At 34.1% G+C, this 25,615-nt stretch overlaps 1 protein-coding gene across 3 annotated transcripts in view; it reads left to right on the top strand.

Moving 5' to 3' along the window:
* LOC140743446 (uncharacterized) overlaps nucleotides 1–24,222 on the top strand; it is a 119,611-nt gene extending 95,389 nt beyond the window's left edge. The window contains exons 1-2 of one of the 3 annotated variants that reach the window (XM_073074731.1): nucleotides 4,708–4,933; nucleotides 20,501–24,222. In XM_073074731.1, the coding sequence (XP_072930832.1) occupies nucleotides 20,502–20,990 (489 nt within the window). In that variant the 5' untranslated portion in view covers nucleotides 4,708–4,933; nucleotide 20,501 and the 3' untranslated portion in view covers nucleotides 20,991–24,222. Of the gene's footprint in view, nucleotides 1–4,707; nucleotides 4,934–19,893; nucleotides 20,144–20,500 lie in introns of those variants that run through there. The other 2 variants (XM_073074721.1, XM_073074740.1) reach the window with 2 other exon arrangements.
* Nucleotides 24,223–25,615: the final 1,393 nt, after the last annotated feature.

The raw sequence follows: 25,615 nt of genomic DNA, 5'->3' as shown, positions 1-25,615 counted from the left end.
TTTTCTAGTGCTTGTCTATGTCATATGACTTACGCCTGTGCAATATTTTATGCTTCTTAACCCTGTTTTAAACTGTGATTCGTCGGATTTGACTGCAGTTTGAGGTCGATTTTGATACTCAGTTTGCTAGTACAGTAGAAAACACTTAATACCGTAAATCGACCAATAAAGCTTCATTACGTTACGTAACTACCATAGCAACTGGTTGACGAAAGGATTGCAAAAACGATCGCAAGCAACATTCGTCGCGGAAGTAAGGCGGTGTTCAAACCAAGTGGTAGCTAGGGGGCCCATTCATGAATTATATTGTTGAAATTTGGCAGCAAAGTTAAGGGTATAAAATGAAAAATTAAGTATTTTATTAACTAGTAATAGATAGATGTTGTTTAGTAATAAATTCACGATTTTATCCGAAGGAAACAGAACTAAGTTAAAATATTAGTTTGTTTAACAATGTAATTATTATTATGAAATTATTTGTATTTTTTATTTAATATGCATTATAATTCACATTTTACTAATACTTACTTTGAAAACTCAAGCAATAAAACATTTTTTTATGTTTAAATAATATTATTAATTTTATTTATAATATGAACGGCAGTATATTAAATTTGTTGTATTGCTGTAGCACTTTTTGTTCAGTCATTAGTCAATATGTTAATTATTTAAAACTTTGCTATAATTATAACAAACATTTTTAAACCACATTATCATTTTTGGAAAATAAGAGTTACAAAAAATAGACACAACATAAGGAAAACCGATCCATACGGTATATCTATTTATTCGTAACAACACAACGTCGTCAACCCGATTACGAAAACGACACGTCGCCGGCACGAGCTACGGAAGCGGAGAGCGGTGTTCCACGGCCTTGGCGAGCGCGCCGAAGGTGAAAGTCTTCGCAATTACTGAACCTCGACCCGCCATCCTCTGGCGCACTACTTAACACTGTGTAACGGTATTCGTCAGTCCCTTGTATTAACCCTTTTTGATACTCGCTAATATATTATACATAAGGAGTCTATATAAACACGTGGACCGCATCCTCGTATCGTCTGGCTTCGATTACTTAATTCTGTGTAACGGTATTCGTCAGTCCCTTGTATAAACCCTTTTTGATACTCGCAAATATTTTATACTAGTATGTAGACACGTGGACACCAGCTTCTGGCTTAGACTACTTAATACTGTAACGGTATTCGTCAGTCCCTTGTATAAACCCTTTTTGATACTCGCAAATATTTTATACTAGTATATAGACACGTTGACCTACCAGCTTCTGGCTCAGACTACTTATCACTGTAACGGTATTCGTCAGTCTCTTGTATAAACCCTTTATGATATTCAGTACTAAATACTAAAAAGTCTATAGGTATAGCCTCTTGAACCACGGCCCACTATTCTCTGGCTCGAACTTCTTAATACTGCGTAACGGTATTTGCCAATCCCTTGTATAAACCTTTCATGATTTTGATTTTGATTTGATCTGCCTTGATTTGGCTTGGATAACTTATCGTGTAATGGTATTAGTCATTCCCTTGTTTAAATCCTTTTAATATTCGCTAGTATGTATTTGCAAACATAAACTAACTATTGAACTTATTTGGTGTAGGGCACTTTTCGATGATCAATTTATATGTAACGGTCATCATGAACTTTTATATTAAACCTGATATTTTAACACTTTGTAAGAACAGGCATTAATTAAACACTTTGTAACTAACGGTATTAATCAGTCCCCTGTATATAATATGTACTAACATTCTGTAAATATTAAAATTGTTTTTCATCATTTCCTAACATATAAAATAGTTGCATATGATTATAAATAGTTGTTTCTTATTTTAAACCTAAGATTATTGCACGATTACTAATGCTTTGGTGTCATCTACTGAGATCACTTTCAACAATTTAAATAATAGTGTCTATCGGCCTAATTGAATTTAATCTTAACGTTTATGTCACTAATCTTGCTTTGATTAGTAGGTTTTTACTGATCCACGACCTTTTTACGACTTACCATTCCCCGGCTCAGTACTAAACTTTGTAAATAACGGTATTGTAAGAGGTATTTCATATTGTTTTTGCCACAATCATTGGACGCATTTATCGACGCCCTACTGAGACCTATCGAAAAGAATAGAAATCTTAAACTTGTCTTCATAATTCCTCGTTTTTGTTTTAGTATTCTTAGACTGTATATTCTTAAGTTTATGAATCATTGAATCATCAAGTTCTACATAATATGGCATCACTAATACAAGTTACAAGTTACAACTTGTAACTTGTAACACTACTAATACAAGATACAAAATTTGAATTCTTGAAACAGTGTATCATCAAAAATTTGAATTTTCTACTTAACTATAGTTTTCAATTCAATCAATATTTTTAATTCTACGAGTAATATCGAGTTCTACAAGGTAACTCGGCCAAGAAGCGTGCATAACTGTGTACAAAAAGGTAATTGCAATAATAGCAGTAGGTAATCTGTAAGCTATAGCTACTGCTCCTTCATGCGTGATTGAATGGCACTCCGAGGGTCGGCTGGTTTGGCGTTTCGGTCATGTTTGAATTTAAATCAATTTTAACATTATACATGCTATTGTTGAAGTTATAATGCTTGTAGCGGGTTTAGTAAAGACCAAAGTGTTTTAGCACTAGCAAAAAAATTTAGCGCAAAATTAAGTTGCGCGCGCAGATGTAACACATAATTTGTTTTATTTAATTTCGTCATTTAGTCCTTTGCTTTGTTAAAATATATTATACAGGTAAAATATTTAATTAATTATGCCGAAGAAGTAATTAACAAATTTCACTTCTGTTACGTGTATAAGTACACACACTATGATTTTTTCATACTAACTTAGTTCTCACCATTGGTACCACTGTAATTCTTATACCATGTCATATTGGTACCAATATACGGTTGCTTAGTGTCTCTATTTACACTATGATCTACATCAGCCCTTTTATTAATATCATGAATAATATTACCTAAGTAATTATAAGAAACATTTTTGTTATCTTCATCCAAAGTATTTTATAACTGGATGACGAAATTTCAAAGTATGGGATAAATAGTCTTCTATCGTCATAAAGTATTTGTGTCATGATACCCAAATCTCTACCATAACTAACCGACTAGGCAAGATAGGTATCTCGCTCATTCATACGGCTTTAGAGCAAGAGGTTCGAGATCTGACGTTCAAAAAGTTCGTACCACATCTCTAATTAAATGTACTTTAGTGGAAAATCACCGATTGGAAAAGTATACGTAGGTGTAAATAAATGTTTTTCAGTATAAAGCGATACAAATTAGAATCAGATAACAGATATAGTGCAATATTAAGTCGAAAATTGATTTTCTTGCTAAGTTTTACAAATCGGTTTGTATTTTTTAATAAAGGATTTATTAAAAAAAATCGATAGGCATATATTTTTTATGTTGATGTGGTAAAATATTATAAAATGTGACGTTATTCTTCTTTTTTATATCATTTACGTATGCCGTGTGAAATTTTGGTCTGTTTTTAATAGGATTTTTTACTGTTTTAATTGAATGCTCATATATCATTCGTCGATTTAGCTATCATTTTTAAATACATACCTACTCTTCTTTGTATGAAATTTATATGAAAGTTATAATATACATATTTAAATATTCGTTTTATAATAAAAAAAATGCATGTCCCATCAATATTTTATTTTATTTAAGATTTATTTTTTGATTATTATTACTATTGTTTATTGTTACTATAAATAGTGACAGGTAAAACTCGTCGTTGACTTTTTATTACTATTAAAGTAGCTTAACTTCCTAACAATTAAATTATTAACTTGTTTTATTGCTTACTTATTTACTACTAGTTTTTGCGTTTACTTATTTATTAATTGCTTAATTAAACGAGTTCTTAATGCTTATATTTATGTCACGAACGACTTAATCATTATATGTATATACTTTTATAACTAATCGTGTGTGATATTTTAGCAAATTAACAAAGTTATTTTCTATGGCTATTTTTAAAAAGTATTCTTCAATATTCTCACAATAAGTATTGATCCACGAAATGACTGAAATGTAAATTACGTTTCCAATCTAACGACGCTCCTGACATCTGTGTATATTAAAAAGAGGGTTAATAAACGATATTTTCTTTCTCTACATCGACTCTACTTTTAATAATACTCTAATCGACTCTACTATTATTATTAATGTAAGAAACAACGTTTTTGCTAAACGTTTGCATAACGTAAGCGTATGAAATAAATATGTTTAATTAATCGCAACTGTTGTTATATTATTTTTTAGCAAGAACGCGTTCCACTAACAAGCAATATAAAAATTCTTTATCGTTAACGCTTACCGCGCGTTCAATTTAGTTTCAACTCTCACTTTTATTATTATTTCTATACGATGTTATGTTCGTACCGTTATTTATTCAGACATAGCTGGCACGCAACGGACCACCTCAGTGTACATAATCAGCTGATAAGCTTTAACTATTAGACACTAGATCAAAAAGGTCACCGCTAGAGACCCTATAAATAAAAATTATCAAAAAGGCATATGGATTACAGCGAGGATAATGAGGTATCCTTTGCAAGGAAGGGTCGCATACAGGCCGCTTCCCCGCCTGCGCGCCCTCTGTGAACGTTTCGTTCGGAAGTTCGAAGCGCCGCAGTTTGGCGCGCGAAGCCGACTACAACACATGTCTCAGACGTGACTCCTCACTCACTCGCGAGCCGCTTCAGCGCTGTTTGGACAAGTGTTAAGTTGATCGTTTCGTGTGATACAGCTCTTTGAGGTTGGCATTATGTTTAAATTAAGCGTTCGAGTTTTAAATAGCTAAGTGATATACTGTTTTTTTTTTCGTTTATGAACTGAGTGCTCTATTTTTTCGGACTGACTTTTATTAGACAGGTAATTAATTATTTTTATATTTTTTAATATGTTTATATGTGTTTAAATTTTTTTTGGTGTTTTGTGTCGTATTTGTTACAGATTTATCGTTGATTGTAGATTTTGAGATAAGACATTTTTTAAATAATCTGAACAAAGAATCTTTATCAATTTGACAATGCACAACTTATGTAGCGATTGATATCTGAAGGTCTTAAGTGTTAATTATCGAATACGTTGATGATGTAATGATAATAATTAATTTGTATTTTATTTAATATATTTAAAAGTGCTTTTAACGTAATTTCAAACTTATTAGGAAATGTATGTGTTTAAAAAACTTACACGATAAACCGGTATTCAGGTAGAAAACTAAAACAATACATTCAAATTAGTCATTGAAATGTAGAAATGGGTATTTTTTATCGTTAGAGATCGCTAGATTTGTCAATTTCTACCTGGCCAACATTTTTTGTAACAGAATATGGTCGTCTCTTTCTCTCGACGCGTTACTAAGAGAGAAAGAATTTTTAGTACGTTCCTATTCTGAGAACATTGGAATAGGGACATAATGCGTCAATGATTATTTGATACTAAATTGTAGTGTTTATGCATAGTGTGCGTTATTGTTATTAACAATAACAATTACATTACATTTAAACTTTATAACATGAAGTTGACTTTCTTATGTAATTAAATAGAAACTCTCTCTGCTCTACATAAAGTTATATTTCTTTGTAAAAAAATGAAAATTTAAATTTTATGCGTTATTTATATTAGGTAATATTCTGTAAATTATTACGTTTGACTCATACGTACCAACAACAAAGAGTTCGAACTGATACAAAATAATTATCGTCAAATATACGCAGTAGGTTACTTTGATGTAGAGTTCAAAGTTTTTTAAGTGCTTTGCGAGATAAGCGTTGACTTGTTTGATTGGTTTGTTGGCAGATCACAGATCAAATATAGATTTAATATTGGTTTCCATAAACTATCGAGAATTATTGATTATCTGTTTTATGGATTTTTAACTAAAAATAGAGCTGAAGTTAGTAACATTAATAATTAATAATTATACACAAGGAAATGGTGTTCCGTTTTTAATCGATTTTCTTTTGACTCTACTTACGAAATCGCAGGTAGAGTACGAAAAGGATGGAGCGATAATATATATGTTTCTCGCTCGTATATTTTATATAACTATGTTCGTGGGAAAAGTGCCAACAGCATCACCACAAAAGTAAACGGGCAGATTAAAAGTTAAGCATTAACGAGTTCTCGAGTTTAAAAAAAAGCTAAATCATTAAAAATTCAGTTTTATTCATATTAATGACTAAATAATATTTTAAAGTGACATGTTTTAAAATATGCTTATAAATTGTTATTATCTTATCAATCGGATTTCACAGATACGTTATAGCACGTGCGGTGATGTTTTTATAATTTTGTAGAATTAAAAAGTGAGAAATTCGTTATTCTACTTTTTTCGTAACTCTTTTTACGTCTTTTCACGTCCTTAGCATCTTGCATTTTAGCCTAAGAAGCCATAGACAATACTCGTTTCTGTTTTAACTAAAGTAGGCTTAATTAATCATTAGTATTCTCGAGTTAATTAATAAGATAGAAAATGTTGTTAACTTTACATAAAACGCAAAGCGGCGCTGATATTCAAGGCTGTGTTGCAAAGCATCTGTTGTACGATGCTATCGTATCCCCGCCCTATCTCCCACGATTACCACGACATGAACAAAGAGATTCAGGCCTATTCGCTTACTGAAGTGATCACAGTTTATTAAACAGTATGGCGTTATAGGTAGCCATTTGGTTAATAAGGCTTAAATGTAACATTTTAATTACGTAATTCTCAAAATACTTATGTAGGTATTAATTAAAAAAAAAAAATAACTTATTTAATTCGCATTAGTCAGCGTAGGTAGCCATTTTGTTAATCAGGCTTAAATGTAAGAATTAAATTACGTAATTCTCAAAATACTTATGTAGGTATTATTTTTTCTAAAATAAATTAACTTATTTAGTTCGCACTTGACTAAGTATTTAATTATGAACTAAACCCTTCTTATTCTGAGAAAAACCTTTGCTAAGCAGTGCCACAATGAAGAATTAATACTGATGATTTCATTTTTTAGTTACATCCAGTTTATAAAATTAACTGAAATAACTGTATTCGCTGTAATGTGGGTTCAATTTTAGTTATTATTTAATGTAGTTAAGTCTATTTAAAGTATTATAGTATGTAAATGTAAGAATAAAACAGTTATATTGTTCTAGTTGACCCGATAACAAACTATTAAACAAAGAAATGTTTGAGAAATAACGGTAATTTGTTTAATTTATTAAAATTATCTTTTAATTAGTAACTTAATGTAGAGCTAAAATATGTTTTAAAATCTCTTACAATTTTTAATAATCTTTTTACATAATAATTTATCTAATAGTTAGGTATATAATGAGTTTAAAAAATATATTAAGCATTCAATAAAAATGTGCGTACTAAAGTATGTTTTACTGTTTACTGTTTTACGTAGTGCCTTGTATTCTGGTTTGAAGGGTGTGGTAAGGTTTACACACGAGAGGCGTGTCCCCGTATTCCTAAGGGTAGAACTAGAAACGGTGTTATTGGCGTCAAATAGGACTTCTATCTTATTAATCTTTTGTATTTAACATTGCTTAGACATTCAAGATTAGCAGTGACCAATTTATTATGAAATATTATTATTGACTAAGTATAGAAAAATACTTACTTATATATTGAAGAAAATACTTTGAATAAGCGCACTAATTAATCATTTCTTTTTTAACCGTGCAAGCTAATCAGTATTATTTATCATGGTTTAACTACCGTATTTTACAAAAACCGAAATAACCACAAAACGTTTAAAATAATACATATCGAATGGTGTCTAGGCCCGATTTTTCCGCAATAAATTAAGTAATATACACAGTCAATAACTCTTGAGCGTCGACTGCGTCGCTATTACCCTTGATTTATTCCCGTTGAGCGTCGTCCATTGTCTGCTGTGGACTATCAACTTTATACTTTCCCAGTACACACCCGCAAGGTATTATGCGCATTATATGGAAATTTCGATTAGTCCCCTTGATAAATTACATGCTATTAGGCTTTATAGCTCGGAGGACAGTTATGTTTTAACGGTAACATGCTCCTGCAGTTCAAATACTTGCTGAGGCAATAGTTTGAATTTGTAAGCGTTTAATAAGAAGTTATAAGCATTGAACATTGAAACGCAGACAGTCATAATGCATTTTTTCTATTCGATTGTGTTTGCAGATGTCCGTAAACTGCAGTTATTTCTTAATATCAGTTGGACTGTACGCCTATATACATGCTTTTTTATAAAACATACACACATAAGAAGTGTTACTCATGTCTAAAATAGGTGTTACTTTTTACAATTAAATTCCTAACACTAACAACGAAAATCGGTACGTTTATGTTGCGACTGCCATTGTTCTCACAAATATATGTTATATAAAAGTACAGATGGTGCCTACAAGCAAATTTGTATGTCAGTCGCGTTACCAAAAATATCCCGCCCCCCCGCGTCATTCGTGTCTGTCTTGACACTGCGAAATAATAAATAGATAAGATTTTCTTGTAAAGGCAATCTTATTAAAATCTCACCGTTTGGCTACTTTTTCACCTCTGCACATATATTTAAAGAACCCATTGTGGTTCGACCTTGGCGGCACCACCGCTAAACCTATTTATACCTTAGAACAACAATGTCAACGGCTGTCTTATGGTTTGAAGGGTGTGGTAAGGGAGACATACTTTTCCGAATCGTTCCAGCATAGTCTTCAGGGATAGCGGCGCATCTGTGGCCGACTTCAGGAAGATAGAAAAGATTAGGAGTAGGAATCAGATAGAAAAGATTTTCTAGGGTTGATTACAGATGTCCATTGGGCGGCAGTAGCCACTTACATTCAGGTGGACTCCTATATTACAAAAAGAAACTAGAAAGAACCGTTCTATTTAATATCAATCATCATATTAATATATCCGTAATTAATACGTCCTTATCAGTGAAATATCTTATTTATTTGTGATACATTTCTACGGTTTTCGGAATCCTAAAATCTTTTAAGTATTATTTATCTGTTATTTATCTCACAAAGAAAATATTTTAATATCTACTATCAAATACACAACTTACTTTATTATTTTATTTCGTGTACATTTTGTGGGTATCATTTTATATCTCTTTAATATTTTTATCTTTAATATCTATAATATCTTTAATATATAATATCTTTAATATATCTATTAGCTTATTTGTAACTGGGGTTGGTTTCTCACATTTTTATTTATTTTCGTCCAAAGGTGGTGTTATAAGCAATATTTTTTTATTGTGAGTTCTCTAGAATTTCGATATTTTTAATAATTCTTACCACTGAACAAGGAATAGGTGGCTTAAATCTTAAACCTTTCTCTTATAAAATATCAGTAGTAGAATGTAATGAGTTAATGATGATAGTATATAGATAATTATCATCAATCCATTACTGCCCCACCGCGCTAACCAAATGCGAAAAGGTAGACTTCACATACCTTTGAAATTTTTTTTTAAGATTTCTCAGGTTTGCAGGTTTCTTGACGTTCACCATTTTAAGTAAGTGATAATTAATTTCTTAACTGAAAATCAAAGCGTGCCTAGGACCTTTCGACCAAGAGGCCGAGTTACTTAACCACTAGGCTATCACTCCTATATAGGTATATCACTGCATGTACAATGTAACCGTCGAAGCCTCAAAGTCATGTACTGCATATCAATTGCTTTTCTAAGCCAGAGACCATTCTTGATAAAACAGTGTCTTACCGTTAAAATGCCATAAAACTAACTGTTCTATCCACATCATCGAGCTCACTTGGCTGTGGCTAATTCTGAAAAGTCGCATAACACGGTTTTTATTTAGAAATTCATAAAGTTCTTGTAATGCTATTGTTCCCGAGGCCACAAATAACAATGAATTGGTATTATAAAATCGTCGATACATAAAGAAATTGATTTAGAAGCTTATAAATTTAGCGGTCAATCTGATCATTGAAATAAATAACATTTCTGAAAGAAATTATCTTAATTTCACTCTCTTATTTTTATGATATCCAAAAAAACAATTGTTTTTGAGTTTCTGCTACCTTAGAAAAAGTGAAACAAATTTTGACGGATTGTTCACTCTTTGTTATCGTTATCGAGTGTATTTTGAGGTTGTAAACTTTAGTAACGCCTTTTTTTATTACAATTTCCGAAAAAAAGTCACTTAATATACGCACACAAATATACCTAAAGGTGTTTGCCACTTACACACACATAAATAGTGATTGTCTCTACAATGTTCTTACATTGTTACCATAAATAAGGGCTGAAAAGGTCTTTCATATATAAAATGAGTAAGAAAATATATATTGGTTGGTATATAAAGCAAATCATACGTGAAATGGTTACGCCTAAACCTTTGAAGTTTCCTGCCACTGTCATTTCAGGTCTATTTATGTGAGAGAAGCGACTCAACTTTGGCCTTTGTTGGGTAGAAGTGGCAATAATCAATTATATTTATATATACGCTATTTACTCATTGGACAGTAAATAGTTATAAAGTAAATGTTTCTGAAGAATCATTTGTAGTACGGCTGCGGCGGCACCACCGCCACACCTATTTCTGCCTAATAACAGCAGCGTTAAGCGCTGCTGTGTTCTGGTTTGAAGGGTGTGGTAAAGAGGACCTCGTACTTATCCGAGGCTTTCCGACTTTGTCCTTAGGGGTCGACGCATCTTTTGCCAACCTTAAGTAAGAATCTAAACTTATGTGGGGTTGATTACATCGGTCCATGGGTAGCAGTACCTATTTACCATCAAGTGGACCGTATGCTCGTTTGCAACTTCAATATTATAATTTAAATCTAAGGATATCCGGATACTACATAATTTGACTGTTGTAAGCCGCCGAAGCTATTTTTGTCTTAAATTATTAGTATAGTAGCTATTGTGTTTCGTATGAGGACACATAAACATATAGATAAGGCTTACATAAGGCGTTCAACTCCGCAGAGACAGCTAAAAGAGTTCTCCTTCGAACTTTCTTTCGGTAAAATAATATTAAAAAGATTAAAATTTATTTACAGCTTAATTTCGCTTTTAAACTTTGTATGAGGATAATATATATTGATGGAGTATCAATAACTTGTAAAGATTTATTGTATTTAAAAAAATGTCGTAAGCGGCTACCTATGCACATATTATCTATCGTATTTTCGTCTTAGCCATATCACCATATCCAATACTATCGGAAACCTAATATTTACCCAACGCTTCATAACTTACAACATCATTACTTTTGTATCCTTGAACTTTAAATTAAATCAGAAAAAATACTTACTTTGAGCCTAAACTCTTGTGCTTGATCCGGTAAAGCATGGATTTGCCGCGCGGTAAAACCACAAAATTTACCCACACGACTCCATAAGCATGTCTTATTATATTGCCATTTATGTGTAATGTGTATAAGTATATATTAAAATTCATGTCAATAAATAAAATGGTGATAGAATAACAATTTTAAGTTCAGCTTCACTCTAAGAGTTCAAAGACCAAATCATATTATAGTGCGTATAAGTATAATCAATCAAGTATATACATTATGTGCTTAAACGGTGAAGGAAATCATCATTAAAACCATAGATGCCTGTTAAATCCACTTACATGTCTACCTACAAATTTGTAATTACAATATTTTTTCCTAATCTACTACCGGATTGGAACGCGACCTCAACTGAGAAGATCCGGTAAGAAACTCTGTGGGATTGTCTTCTCCAGGATGTGAGAAAACTACCGAATCCGCTTGGGCAGCGTGGTGGATTATGGCCTGAACTTCTCTGTGAATACCTATGCCCAGCAGTGGGACAGAAACGTGTTGCTACACGCAAATAACTCTTGTAACCCTAATGTAATTAAAAAGTTATTAGTATCGAGAAATAGAGGCGCGATTGGATTAAACTCTAATTGGATTTGACGATCGGTAGACTCGTCGTGATATTGAACTCTCTTAGGTTTTTGAAAATATTGAAGTAAATGAGCATTCAGTCCACCTGGTGAGTGGTCACCTGCCAGTGGCCACCATATAGAATAGATTTTATCTGAAGCGTCGCCACTCTCGAGGAATAACATAGCCACCATAAAAAAAGGTTCTCAAAAGTATGGTATAGTCCGCGCCAAACTGCTAGTCCGCTCCGAAGTTGCGAGCAGGTGTAGTCATACAATTTGCTATGGCGACGCGATTCATTTCTATATTCAGAGCGGAGTAGCAGTTTTACGCGGACTAAGCTTCACATACTCACACACACAATTCGCACTTGGTCAGCACGGTGGAGCATGACTTAAACCACTGAGAGGAGACACGTGCCCAGCTAAACCACTGAGAGGAGATACGTGCCCAGCAGTGGGACAATAACACGACGTACAAATATCTGTTCGCCCCGGAAATCGAACGCGGATTCCTAAGCCAAGAGCGTCAGTACCACTGCGCATGCGGGAAATTCTAAATTATTGTTCTAATTCTGTATAAGTAATTAAATTATGAAATATCGAGTTTTTAAAATCGAACGTGATTATGCTGTAGTGATAAGGTATTGCGACTACGTGTTCATGTTGATTCTTTGTTTCTTGTTATTTTCGACACATTTCTCGGTATTGATGACAAATAATAATAACGCTTTCTTTATTGGTTCTATATTTTTTTTATCTAAACTGTCGACATTTCTTACTTTGTTCTCTGCTGTGCGAGACAATTAATATATTGGTATACCAATGTAGGTATATATTACTATCCATGTGTTAGGATTCTTTGTGTGATATTAGTATCATGAATAATTTAGACACATAAAAAGATGAGATATAGACATATAGATCTCCAAAAAGAAACCTAAATACCTGCCTGCGGAGTATTGCAAAATAATTTTTAATTAACAGCATTATGTAGTTGTCTGCGTCCTAAATAAACAAACAAACAAACAATTAAAAGTAAATTCATTATGATAATCCAAAGTGATCCACACCTGTCTGTTATTCAGAAGGTTCTAGATTCGATAGTGGCCAAACAAACGACTTAATTATTGATTAAGATCTTTGAAGTGTTATGTATTTTGTGCATAGATCAGTAAAGATAATTTGCCGCCTTGAAATTGAATGAAGCCGCAAACGGCTTATTAGTAAGTTCTTTTTTTGAATTCTTGACAAATAAAAACATTTTTAGAGAAAATTTACGAATAAATAACTAATACTGCGTAATTTACATTATAAATAAATAATTATTTCAAATATTTTAGGGACATTTTAGCACGGACACGTGGCAAAACTTTTTATACATCTATTTCAATTCTCAATACTGGGTACATTTTCTTGTTAGGAGTGAGTAATCTTTACTAATCTATGATTTTGTGTGAGACTATGGGATCTAGGACAACTACTACTGCGGCACTATGGGTTTCTACACCTACACCTGCTTATTTACTTATCGTCTAAACTTACTAAAGATCAAATGCCTACTCTGTCCACAGTAAAAATGACATTGATTATTTTGAGAACAATAACGTCATGAAATTTGTTATAAAAATCCCGGTAGATTTATTTACAATTAAGGGTAGGAGGTCGGTAGCGAATATAACATTTTATAATTAGATAATGACGGTAGGAATACCGTCGTGAATAGTTTCTACTTAATATATAGTTAGTGGAAGGTACCGTAGTGATTACCACATAGCAACGATAGGACCTTTGTCTTTATGGGAGAAAGTATCTGTAAAAGATAGGTATGTTTTGTGCCAAATGACTTTATCATAACACCATACACCCTAAGTTACAGTTAACCATATAACGATAATCTCAAAATTCATATTCATAACAATAAAAACATCAACATGTTATTTAGTGACAGAAATGCCTCCGAAAAAGGAATAGTTTTAATTCCCTTTATACGCGACAGAAATATCGTTGCATCCTAAATTTGATAATAAAACAAATTACATTAAAAAATAACAACAGTTTTAATTATCTTTAGCAGCTACAGAAATCTGACCGTAAATAAAAATCAATATAAAATAAAATACATTGAAAAACAGAACAACATTTTTGAAGGTATTTTACGAGAGAAATCGTTAAATACTAAAAAACAATATTAGAAGAAAATGGATTAAAAAATAAAACAATAAATTTTAAGTTCTCTGTAGCATCAAAAGAAAAGACGTAATTTAAAAATCAATATTAAATAAAATACATTCGAAAAAAGAACAACAGTTTAACTTCTTTAGCAGCGACAGAAATCTCACCGTAAATAAAAATCAATATTAAAATAAAATAAATTTTAAAAAAGAACAACAGTTTTGAAGTTCTTTAGCGACAGTGTCGTAGTAGAACCGGCTCTACGCCTACATTCTACGATCAATCATTTGCCGAGACCTACTCTCCAAGAACGCTCTAAGTACCATCGAATATACGGTGAAGGCTATTGAAACTCCGAAAGAATGGATTTTGTTTGAGCCTAATGATACAACTCGTTAAAATACTTCAAAACAGAGAAGGTATTAAGTAATTGCTTTGTTTAATTAAATATTGCTTTGATGTGTTTGTAGTTTGTGAAGTAATAAAAAAATTCGTCTCTAAAATATATGATACAGATTTAGGGATTTTATATTCATGTATGTATTTAATCTAAATAAAATAAATATTTTTTTTTATATTTATTGCTATGAATTCCAAGCATTTATTTAACTCTTTTGTAATTAATCGTAACCATTTTTAAATCCTTATATGTAATTTTTTTAACAGAATTAAAGCTTATATGAACTGAAATAAAACGTATATAAAGTTGCTATTCCTGTAAACTAAATTATAATGCTTCGTGTCACTAACGCTCTTTAACACCCTTGAAAACCAAGTTTCTATTCGAACCAACTTATTGCACGGTAACTGGTGCATCATATAGGTTTAAAGGGTGTGTTAAGGGAGACATACTTTTCTGAGGCATTCCAGTTTAGTCTGCTACTTCTATATTATAAAAAGACAGAGTATACTATACTATGTCTTTTTATAATATAGAAGGTGGTAGAACCCTTTGTGGTTTGACTCCGGCGGCACCACTGCCACACCTATTTCTGCCTAATAACAGCAGTGTTAGGCGCTGCTGTGTTCTGTTTTGAAGGGTGTGGTCAGGGAAACATACTTTTCCGAGGCGTTCCAGCTTAGTCCTCAGGGATAGCGGCGCATCTGTGGCCGACCTCAGGTAGGAATATCTAATCCTATCTGGGGTTGATTGCAGATGTCCATGGGCGGCAGTAGTCACTTACCGTCAGGTGGACTGTATGCTCGTCTGCTACTCCTATATTATAAAAAAAAAACTCCGCACAACACATACAGTAGTAGCCATACAAATTGCTACATTATCTATTTGTTATTTAAAACAAGTGTTTTTACATCACTTCAATTACCCAACTACATTATTTGACGATTTTCGGTCGAGAAGGTCGTCGGGCCGTTGTACCAGCGATTACCGCGCAACATTAAATACCTATTCGTTTAATCGACTGCGCAAACCATTCGATTGAACCTTTTTTTATACTAAGAAGTGGCAAATAACATTGCAGTTCATCTGTTGATAAATGTCTATAGATACCTGTCCATGGATATCTGTAATTGGGGTCCTACCTAAGATCGGCTTCAGGCGCTCTCTTAATGAGGACTAAGTTGAAACGCCTCGTATGAGTGTCTTATACGAGTTACCACCAAGTCAAATCAGAACACTGCAGTAAAACCTGCGTGGCGGAGCGGTCAAAATACTGGTCTGACGCGCAAAGGGTCCCGGATTCGATCCCCGGCCAGACAGGTATTTAAATGATGAATTTATATTTCTGTTTCTGGGTCTGGGTGTTTGTGCATTTGTCTATGTGTGTGTCCATGGCACCCACGACACAGGGAATCCTAGTGTGGGACTGTGAGTGTAGAAACCGTTTATTAATTTATACTGTTGCTATGATGCAGAAATCGAAATACGTTTGATGGTTGAACTAGACTATTACGTGTTTTTGTGTTAGATATAGCGTTGTTTAAATGTTATGTATACTATATGATAAGGCTTAGTCCCATTCCAGTGTATCACCACAATCATTTCTGACAAATAACATCATTTTAGTATTTTTGTGTTCTGATCTGAAGGGTGGTAAAGATGATACATTTATACGAAGCATTTTAACTTAGTTATCACAGTTTACAACGCCTTTATGGCCGATCTCAAGTATGTCCAATCCTATCTGGGGTAGATGTACATAAGAGATAGTGACCACAACAGATCAATCATTTGATTCAACACATAAAAAATATACACTAACGACATCAAGAGATACTGCCAACTCTACATGCCGATGATTATTATAACGTATGTGGGAAACTCTACACTGCTGGCAATACGACACCGTTGTAAATCAACTTTCGTTATTCTCTTTGATCCTACACTTTATTGCTGTGTTTAAACTCTATCTTATTTACGTTTATCTAAATGTTAATTGTGACATCTAGGTTTGTGTTACAAGACTGCTTAGGAATTGTAATAGTTTTTTTTTTTCAAATATAATGCTCTACCTACGTCTACATCTAAGTATGGGGTTTTGCAGTTATCTCATGGTACTTGATAACTAGAGCATGATTATAAAAAAAAAACTTCTGCTTAAAATTATAACTTAAGTTCCTACCGCAGTTTTGATGAATCCAACTATACGTCATATGTTAAAATGATTCATACATGAGACAATGAGACCATACATACGCTCAAAATACATTAGTCCACAATCGGGTAAAAAGCGAAATAAATGTGTAGTATAAAACATAAGGGTTATTTTATCTGCCCAACATTCCTAGTGCAACACAAAAATCGTCATCCCCGCATAATCTTGAACAGAATTCCTTATTTTTTACCCTCAACATTGCCAGTTGCCACCGACGTCACCAGTTACGATCTAATAAATCCCGCGCTACCTACTCGCATGCACTTTCTTTTCTCTGTCCCACACAAGTGCCCACCAGACTGCCTTGCGCTTTTTGCGGCCAACCTATTTCTGACGTGCCATAGACAAGAATACATTTTTAAGCACCGTTTTTGTGTCTATGATAAAAAAGATTTTGTTTTTTTTTGTGTGTTATTTTCGTTGGAGGATCAATATTTAGGTCAAAGTTATCTTTCTAAGTAAATATTTTTTATTAAAATAAAATAATAACAAAAGAAAAAATAAAATAAGTGCGTGCTAAATTGATTTTTAAAAATTAAACGTCATTGTAATGTCATTCACAAAATTTAAAAATCCGTGAACATCTAAAATGAAAACCTAAATTCTAATTAATTTATTACGTTTAATTTAAAGTGAAAATTTAAACCAAATACTCGGATGACGGCTAGCGGTAGCCATTTTAGAACAAAAACACGTTTCGTGTAAACGTCTTTTCGATAATCAGATTGTGACGGTACGTGTTCCACAGATTTCAATTCTTTACTATTCTAAAAATACAAAAAAGTTTAAATATTAAATTCCATAAAGTATGTGTTATTTGAAGTCATTTTGTGTTTTATATCTAGTCTTCTGAAGATGTCCTTTTTACCGACTTATGACGTTTGCCCTGTATTTTAAATGACATAATATTATGGAGTCTTTGATAACCAGGTAAAATAAAATAAATACGTTTTATAATTTTGTAATACAGTTTAAGTATTTCCTTCTAAACATACTATACATGTTTTACATTAGTATTGCTTAAAGTTTACCTGTGGCTTTAGTAGCTAAAGCCAAATTAAATCGCTCGCTCGATCTAATTTTAAAAATAAATTGTCTACTAATACAACCTCTTCAGCATAATCTGCAGTTTCATTAAAATTTGGGTCGAAGGTCCGCCATGCTGTAATTAAAATATATGCTGTTACTTTGATGACTTACATATTGCTCATTACAATATTATTAAAGAGCTAAGGTATTTACTTGCCATTACCGGGGCAGTTCGCAAACATAACTTTCATACTCCGTCTACATTCTTAATAAGCCAACAGTAACCTTACGGCTAGGGATGGCGATTCTTTCCGAAAAAAGATCGATTCTTGAATCGATTCGAATCGAAGTGCAATAATCGATTCACAAAAAAACTAGGCCCAACGAATCGACTCTCCATAAATCTTTTCAGCTTCTAAGGGCGGTGATAGCGAAAAAAAGCTTATCAGGACTAAACAAACACTGAAATAATTATAACAAATTCAACCAACTTCGAAAAGATCGACCTTCGATTTTCTATGATGAAAGATCGATCTTCGATTTTCTAGGATGAAAGATCGATTAAAATAATCGTAATTTTTGACCCATAAGATCGACTCTTCGATTAATCGATCTCAGATCGCCATCCCTATCTACAGCTGACATAACTGAAATATTGCGGGTTACAACACGAAAGTATTACGTAACTCCGATTTTGTTCAGTTACTAGGCTGTTATAACGAAATCAGAGCTTCGAACAATTCCTCAGTTGTCAAACCTTGAGTGTTCTCACTTCACTTTCGTTCCTCAATTTTTCTTGTACAAGTATGCTTGACTAGCGGATATCTCAGGATGAATTTGGCTATAGAAATGGGGGTTCGAATTTACGAATCTAAAAATGAATTGTCACTTGCTATAATGGGAGAAAAAACTTGCTTTAAATTCATGTCCTCAAATATTGGAATTTGCCAATTTGCACTTGGTCTTTGTAAGTTCTGCTGTAGCACATATTGTCAAGATTCTAATTCAAAAACTTTCATCCAACTTCACATTGACATCATCTCGCATTTATTGACCTTTCACATATTTCATAATAAATTATTACAAATCGATATTTTATGGATTACAATTTTCCTCCACTTTATTGCCCCTATTTTGTTGAATGTCTTTGTTACCATAATACTCATTGTAAGTGAAAACCCATGTCCAAAAGGACCCGGTGAAGTACGTCACTTTCATCTAATATCCAAGCAATCGTACACAAATAGGTATTTGTTTCATATCCGTTACCAAGGTTTTCCTATTTGCAATCGGCTTCATTAAGTGCATCGTAAAATACAAACAGCATAAACCTTGTGTGTGTTATTGATTTGACGATATAATAAACAACTTAACAATGTCTATAATGTCGGATTGAAAATTAAACGAATCTATTAATTCAGTGGCGATTTTCTGACAATTGTAATTATAATGAAGGTCAGACAGTCGGTGCTTACAAAAACAGTTTCATAGTCAAACTAGTTACTTCGAGAAAGCGCTCGGATGAAAGGAGATTGAACTCTCAGCCTCGACAAATGTGAACGAATGCGATTAACTGTTACAGCTCGAAATAAGTGCCGACACCAAAATAAATATAAAGTTTTATCTCCTTCGCGATAACCATGTCATATCACGGGCCTTTAAGTGCGCTAAGGCGATAATGTTATTTAATTAATATGCCCCGCATACAATGCAATCCCGTATAGGTTTCTGATACAATTCCTAGAAAACATCAAGCAACTTGAAACATTTCCTAACCAATAATAGTGAGATTGTGAAGTGATCTTTGTTTTCCTCATTGTGCAAATATCTAAAACCAGAGTAGATACATTAGCGCGATCAACTATTGTTCTCTAAAGTCTACAGTACGGCCTTTTTAATTTACGGAAACGGGAAATTCCGTCGCAATTGTAGATCCTCTGCTCAGACCTGCGGACCTGTTTTCTGCAGTCGGTAGCTCGGCTGCGGCTCGTGTCGTAAACAAATAGAACGAGTCACGATAGTCAATAGCGTTTATAATGACGGTTCATATCGTACGTCACCCGTTTCCTCTCCTCTCGGCACGTACGTAGCCGTATTCGAATGACGCAATTGGCTTTTTCAATGTCTTATCTACACCGAGGTATACTGTCATTCGTCAAGCGATCGCCGCGGTGCGCACACGCCGCTCGCGCCTCGGGTTATTTCTGTTTCACTTGTGCCTTCATACTCGTCCACCGTCGAGGACGTAGTGACGAATTGCGCGCTCGCTGTGCTAGTGTTTTGAACTTTGTTTTTGTGCTTGAAAGACTTATCTCATTGTTGGTCAACTCTTTGTGTATTACAATGTTTATGTCAGGATTTTTCATTCTCTCCCCAGAACTGACGGCAAGGTTGGTAACACTTGAAATTTTGTAGGTCACATTCTAGTCGCATTTAAAAACTGGTCTATTTAATGGCTAGTCGCTGTAACTAATTAATTTGAATGTGAACGTTTTTAACAATATTTGGCGAGTTTATGAAATCTGTTAAGACGTACGAGCCGAGATTCTTGAATGTTATTTTTAAGTTATTGTAATGGAAGCAAAAAGTACGCAGTAAAATAAAATATTTATTGAATTTTGTTCATCGAAGGAAAAAATATTTGAAACGAAAACTGGTTTCACTTTAATAAATTGAGGTGGTAGCGATATTTTAGCGTAAATTTAGATTCGCTAACGAGTGCTAATGTGGTTGTGTGATTGTTACAGAATGACACCGCAAGAGGAGCGGGAGAGCGCGCGCGGAGCGGAGATCGCTGACGCGTTTGAGGACGACATGTTCGGCCCGCCGCGCACCGAGCCCGCCCAGAGGCCCAAGCTCTCCATGATCTCAGCCCGTCTACGCGCCAACGAGGAACGCAAGCGCGTCATTGAGATTTGCTCTCAGAAATTGGAAAACATTGAGGACCCCGCCCGCGACCTTCGCAGATCTGTGTGCATTAACAACACATATTGCCGGCTGAGCGAGGAGGCGCGTAGGGAAAAGGAAGCCAGACGGAGACGCGCGAGGGAGGAGTGTGACGATTCCTGGGTCGGCAAGAAGGCCCGACGCGCCGTCGAGGACGAATGCCTCGCTCTATTAGACGCCATACCCGAACTCGGGGACGCCAACCTCGGCTGCGCGCAGCTGGCGCGGCAGATGCCCCGCCAAGACGTACCTCTCCTGCCTCCCGGGCTCCTGACGGTTCTCGACTCATGACCGCGCCGCCCCGCGCACCTGCACTCTCCGCTGTGATGCCAGCGCCCGAGTGAAGACCGCTCGCGCGAGCCCGAAGCGTCCGAGTCGCTGACCGAGTTACCGGACGCGTTCCGAACAAGCTCGCCCGAATGCGACTCGTTCCGGGTCGCGCTCGAGTGCGGCCCGCAGGCCGACCGCTGGACATCTCGTTGATAGATTTCGTTACCCTGAATGGACAGTCGACGTTTAGCCAATTCTTTGTTGTTAAGAGGAGTACTTACTTTGTTAGCGTGTTTTTATTATTTAGTGAAAGTTGCTCAGGCGCTGCCGGCGGCCGCGGTCCAATTAGTGTTCGTCGATCGTGTATCGAAGGACTCGGAAGTGCGTTTGTCCGCTGTGACGTCGCGTCGCGGTGTACAACAGATAGTGAGGATTTAAGTTTTATAATGGAGTAATAGTTTTAAGCCATAATTATTAATGTTACATTATTGTAAAAATAAATATAGCGTTTAAGAGATAGTGCAAACGACTGGGAACGGTTGCGTGTTATATTTTAATGATATTCCAAGCTTATTCGAGTCGCTTCGGCGAAGATCGGGTTTAGTGTAGGTTTAAAGCTACGAGTTTATGAAAGATATTGTTCGAGTGAGACATAATTTCGCGTATAAAGTTTGAAAGTAAAAGCCAAGTGCACTGCACTGTGAGCGTGAGAGAGCACGCATATTAAGAAATACTATCCGGCCAATCGAACGTTACGACGACGATCGTAACACAATGAAAATATTTAATGCGTGTGCATTGTCCACACTCGCCAGCTGATGAGATTCCTAGGGATGTGCTTTTATCGAAATATCGATAATTTCGATATTGAAATATGCGGTATTATTATATCGGTAAAGATTGAAATATCGATATTAAAGTTTTAATCAAGTAATTCGAATAGGCGGAAAAAGGTCACCAAAATTATCTTCGACATTAGTCTGCGAAAAAAGATCATTTTACTTGAATATTTATGTCGTAGAAAAATACAACATTATCTGTAATACCGTGTAGAGATTGTCGATGTTTTAGAGTTACGATATAGATATCGATAAATAATTAAATCAACTTACATCCCTAGAGATTCCGTTGAACTTGCTCGAGTATATACTGAGTGACCGACACCCGAATTCGTCTCTTTTTAAGTCTGACTTTAGTTTGAATGTTTGTTATTATTTCAAGCATTATTATGTTTTTGTATATTTTGTTTCGACCGTGTTACCTTTATCACCATTTACGCTTTGTTACCATTATGTCAATTTATATACGTACTTATATATCAACTGTACGTTGAATTGTTAATTTATTGTAGGCGATATTAGTTCAAAATATAAAACTTTGGTTGTGCAATGTAATCGGACAGAATGTGCAATTCATTCGGTAATGGATTAATTATTTTTTCTATTAAAGTATTAATTGTCGCAAAATATATTGGTAGTAGCCCGTTTCGCCCCTCTGAATAGTAAATAGGTACCTGGAGGAGCGTGGGGTGAGTGGGGTGGTAGGGGGCGAGCGGGGCGCGCCGTTCCCAGCACTCCTGTGATATTAGCCTAGCCTGTATGTCGTATTTGTGCTAGTTTCCCCATCCGACTTTTTTGGACATTGAGCTATGTATGTAAGCGCTTAAAGAAATTGATTCCTTTTCTATTACGGCAATTTTATACGGATTATCCGATTTTTAAGTCGTATATTCGACGGTAGTGCGTTTAGATGTTTTGTCACTGTAACGTGGATGTAGTTTCATTTTGTATGAAGTTTGTATGTTGATAAGAATTATGTATTATAAAATTAAGTGCTTCAATCACCCTGCTGTACCCGTTAGGGTTTGTACAGGAACGCACACATAATGCTTTATTCGGAAAATAAACTTAGTGGCACTTTTACACTTAAATATTTCCTCTCACTCATATTGAGTCGTTGGCGTACGAAAGAAAGGGACGGCTATACCGTGTACGGTCCCGCACGCAAGTTAATCTTCCTGAATAACGCGGCGTTCCAAATCTCGTTCATTAGTTGTTAATCGGTAACACTACCCAAAGTATTCAACAAATGGATGTAAACGCACATAAATATGTAATTTATAAGTGATTTGTTTTTATTATACTCATTTCTGGGAGCCACGTTTAAAAGTCCAGAAATAAAGCTAGTGACTCTATAGACTCTTGTCTACCGAGCAATATTTTGCAATGTTATGTAGAGTAGAAGTTATTTTAATGTTGTACTAGCCTAATATACATGTAGATTTCTGAATCTGGGATAATGTCTGATCTCTGTTGGAAAGGGCAGCCTCTGTTGGGTATTCTAGCAACAATTGGATGAAAGTTTATTCAGAGCTTTAATTATTGAATGTACTCAGTAAGAGATTTTTAGAGTTTATCATTTGTTTCTAAGGTCACGTGGCTCTCAGAACTGTCTCCTTAAGGGATGCGAGATTAAAAACAATATGCCGAGCCTCTATTTTTAGTCAAATGTACTTATTGTATATTGTGAGGTATCAGGATCTTACCCCATTAACTGGATCGAGGCGTATAGTGTAAGTCTTAGTGTATAAAAGTCAATTTCACTCGTTCCAAAATTATTTTACCATACTTAGATACTGCCGCACGGCAACATTACTTAATGTTCTCAGTTCCGGTCTGTGGGGATAGATCCTAACTGATGGAGTTGAAAAAAGCAGTCTTTCACTCATATTGCCGTCTCTTTCTCGCTTAGCTCATAAAAGAAGCGCTTCTGACGAGCGAAATGCCCGTAATCGAATAATTCGATACTCAGTCTGCATACCAAAATGGAGATTATAGAATTGTTGATTATGATAGTAATACATTGCGGTTTATGTACGTTGTGTAGATTTATAATAATGTTGAACTCGCAATATATAGGTTGTTTGACACAGTCACGCGATCGCCGCGTGCTCGTGGTAGATATTTTTACACAAAGAAATCGTAATATTGAATGATTCAGAATGTTATATGGGAAATACTTTACGTATTATTCAGTATTAATTAAATGTTTGGCATTTGTGATTGTGAAGCACTATTGTGTAAGCTTTGAGATTGAACCAAAAGTGTACTAAATGAAAATGTAAAATGATCAATGTAAGTTAAAAACAGGAAAACAGAATGTTTATCAAACTAGCACAAAAGTCATTTTGTATATAAAGATAAAGTCGTCATTCTATTTGAAATGATTTTATTATTAAAAATACAAAATATAATGAATCTTATCATTTATCAATCCTTTACTTTAGTATTCTATCACTAATTATTTCTAAAAAAGTAAAATATAAGGACTTAAATCCATTTAAGTAGAAAACATTTTGTCATACACATACTTGTCATGAGTAATTGTGTAATGACAAGCAATTGATTAAATAAAGCAAATTAATTACTCTCATCTTTACATCTAATTATTTAATTTTCCTACTTAAACCACTGAACTGGTTTCTTCTTTATACCCGATATTTACTTATTACAAGAAACTTATAATACTTAACATCTAATTGCAAAAGTTCTCAATTCCAAAGCTTATAGAATTGTTGCAATCACTAAAAATAGCTCGATCCGTACGCGTGGTGCGGCCACATATAGCTGCATACGCCAGTTATTCGTGCATTTAGTTATGTGATAGGAAAACTGAACAAAAATAATATGCTTAAAAAGTAAAAAAAAGTATTATTCAGAAAAGTCTAAGGGCTTTACAGATGAACCTCTTCAATATTATTCACGATTCAATATTTTAAAAAAAAGTAAAAAAAAGAAGTAAAATAGTCGTAGACCTAAAAAAAAGTATATTTTCAAGATTATCAGATCTTTTACATAACATACGGTTGCTATGAAATAATGACTTTTGAAAAAAACAATCATCATTTCCAAAAATACCGGAGCAAAAGTACTTAAAAATGTATTTTAAGAAAAAGGAGCTAAAATGACTTTTCACTTCTTCCAATACTTATTTAATCTGTTATGCGCATATTTCGCAATAGTACTGAAGGTACAATAGTTTTATGTTGCGTCAACACATTTGCGTAATAATTTGATCTTTTGAGTAACACTTATGCATTGTCAATATACAACTGCCAAATAGATTTGATTAAATGCTAAAAGATAAATTCCCAGAATCTTTAAATAAATAGACATTATAAGCTCCTTTGGTAACTATAAATGAGCTTTAATTTTATCAATAACCATCTTTTCAATAATTATTATGACTGAATGTCGATCACCAGGCGAAGATTTTAGAAGTGTTTAAAACGGCTCATATATTGCACCATTTTATATGGTTGAGTAATATAACTCGAACTTATTTGCATTGACATAATAGTAAAATATCTTTGAGAATACTATCATAAAGCTGTGGCTACACCATTGCAGTTGGATCTAAATTTCTTTCGTTTTATGTTATTTTATTTTATAAACCCTTAGTGTGGTCCAAGCTTAATTTTGGCTATTTAGAGGCACGGCTAACAAATCGTTGAGTGTAAAGAGAAACGTTTGATGAATGTTATAATAATTTTATTATTGTGATTAGCTGCTATTTTATAAATGTTTCCTGTCTTAAGCTAAGAGATCATTAAATAAATATTAAATTAAAAATAAATACACGTTTTA

The sequence above is a fragment of the Epargyreus clarus genome, unplaced genomic scaffold, assembly GCF_041222505.1.
Source record: "Epargyreus clarus isolate Ecla_fem2 unplaced genomic scaffold, WU_Ecla_fem_2.2 ptg000001l, whole genome shotgun sequence".
NCBI classification, from domain to species: domain Eukaryota; kingdom Metazoa; phylum Arthropoda; class Insecta; order Lepidoptera; family Hesperiidae; genus Epargyreus; species Epargyreus clarus.
Note: the sequence above shows the minus strand (reverse complement) of the source record. Positions and strands in the feature narration are given on the sequence as shown.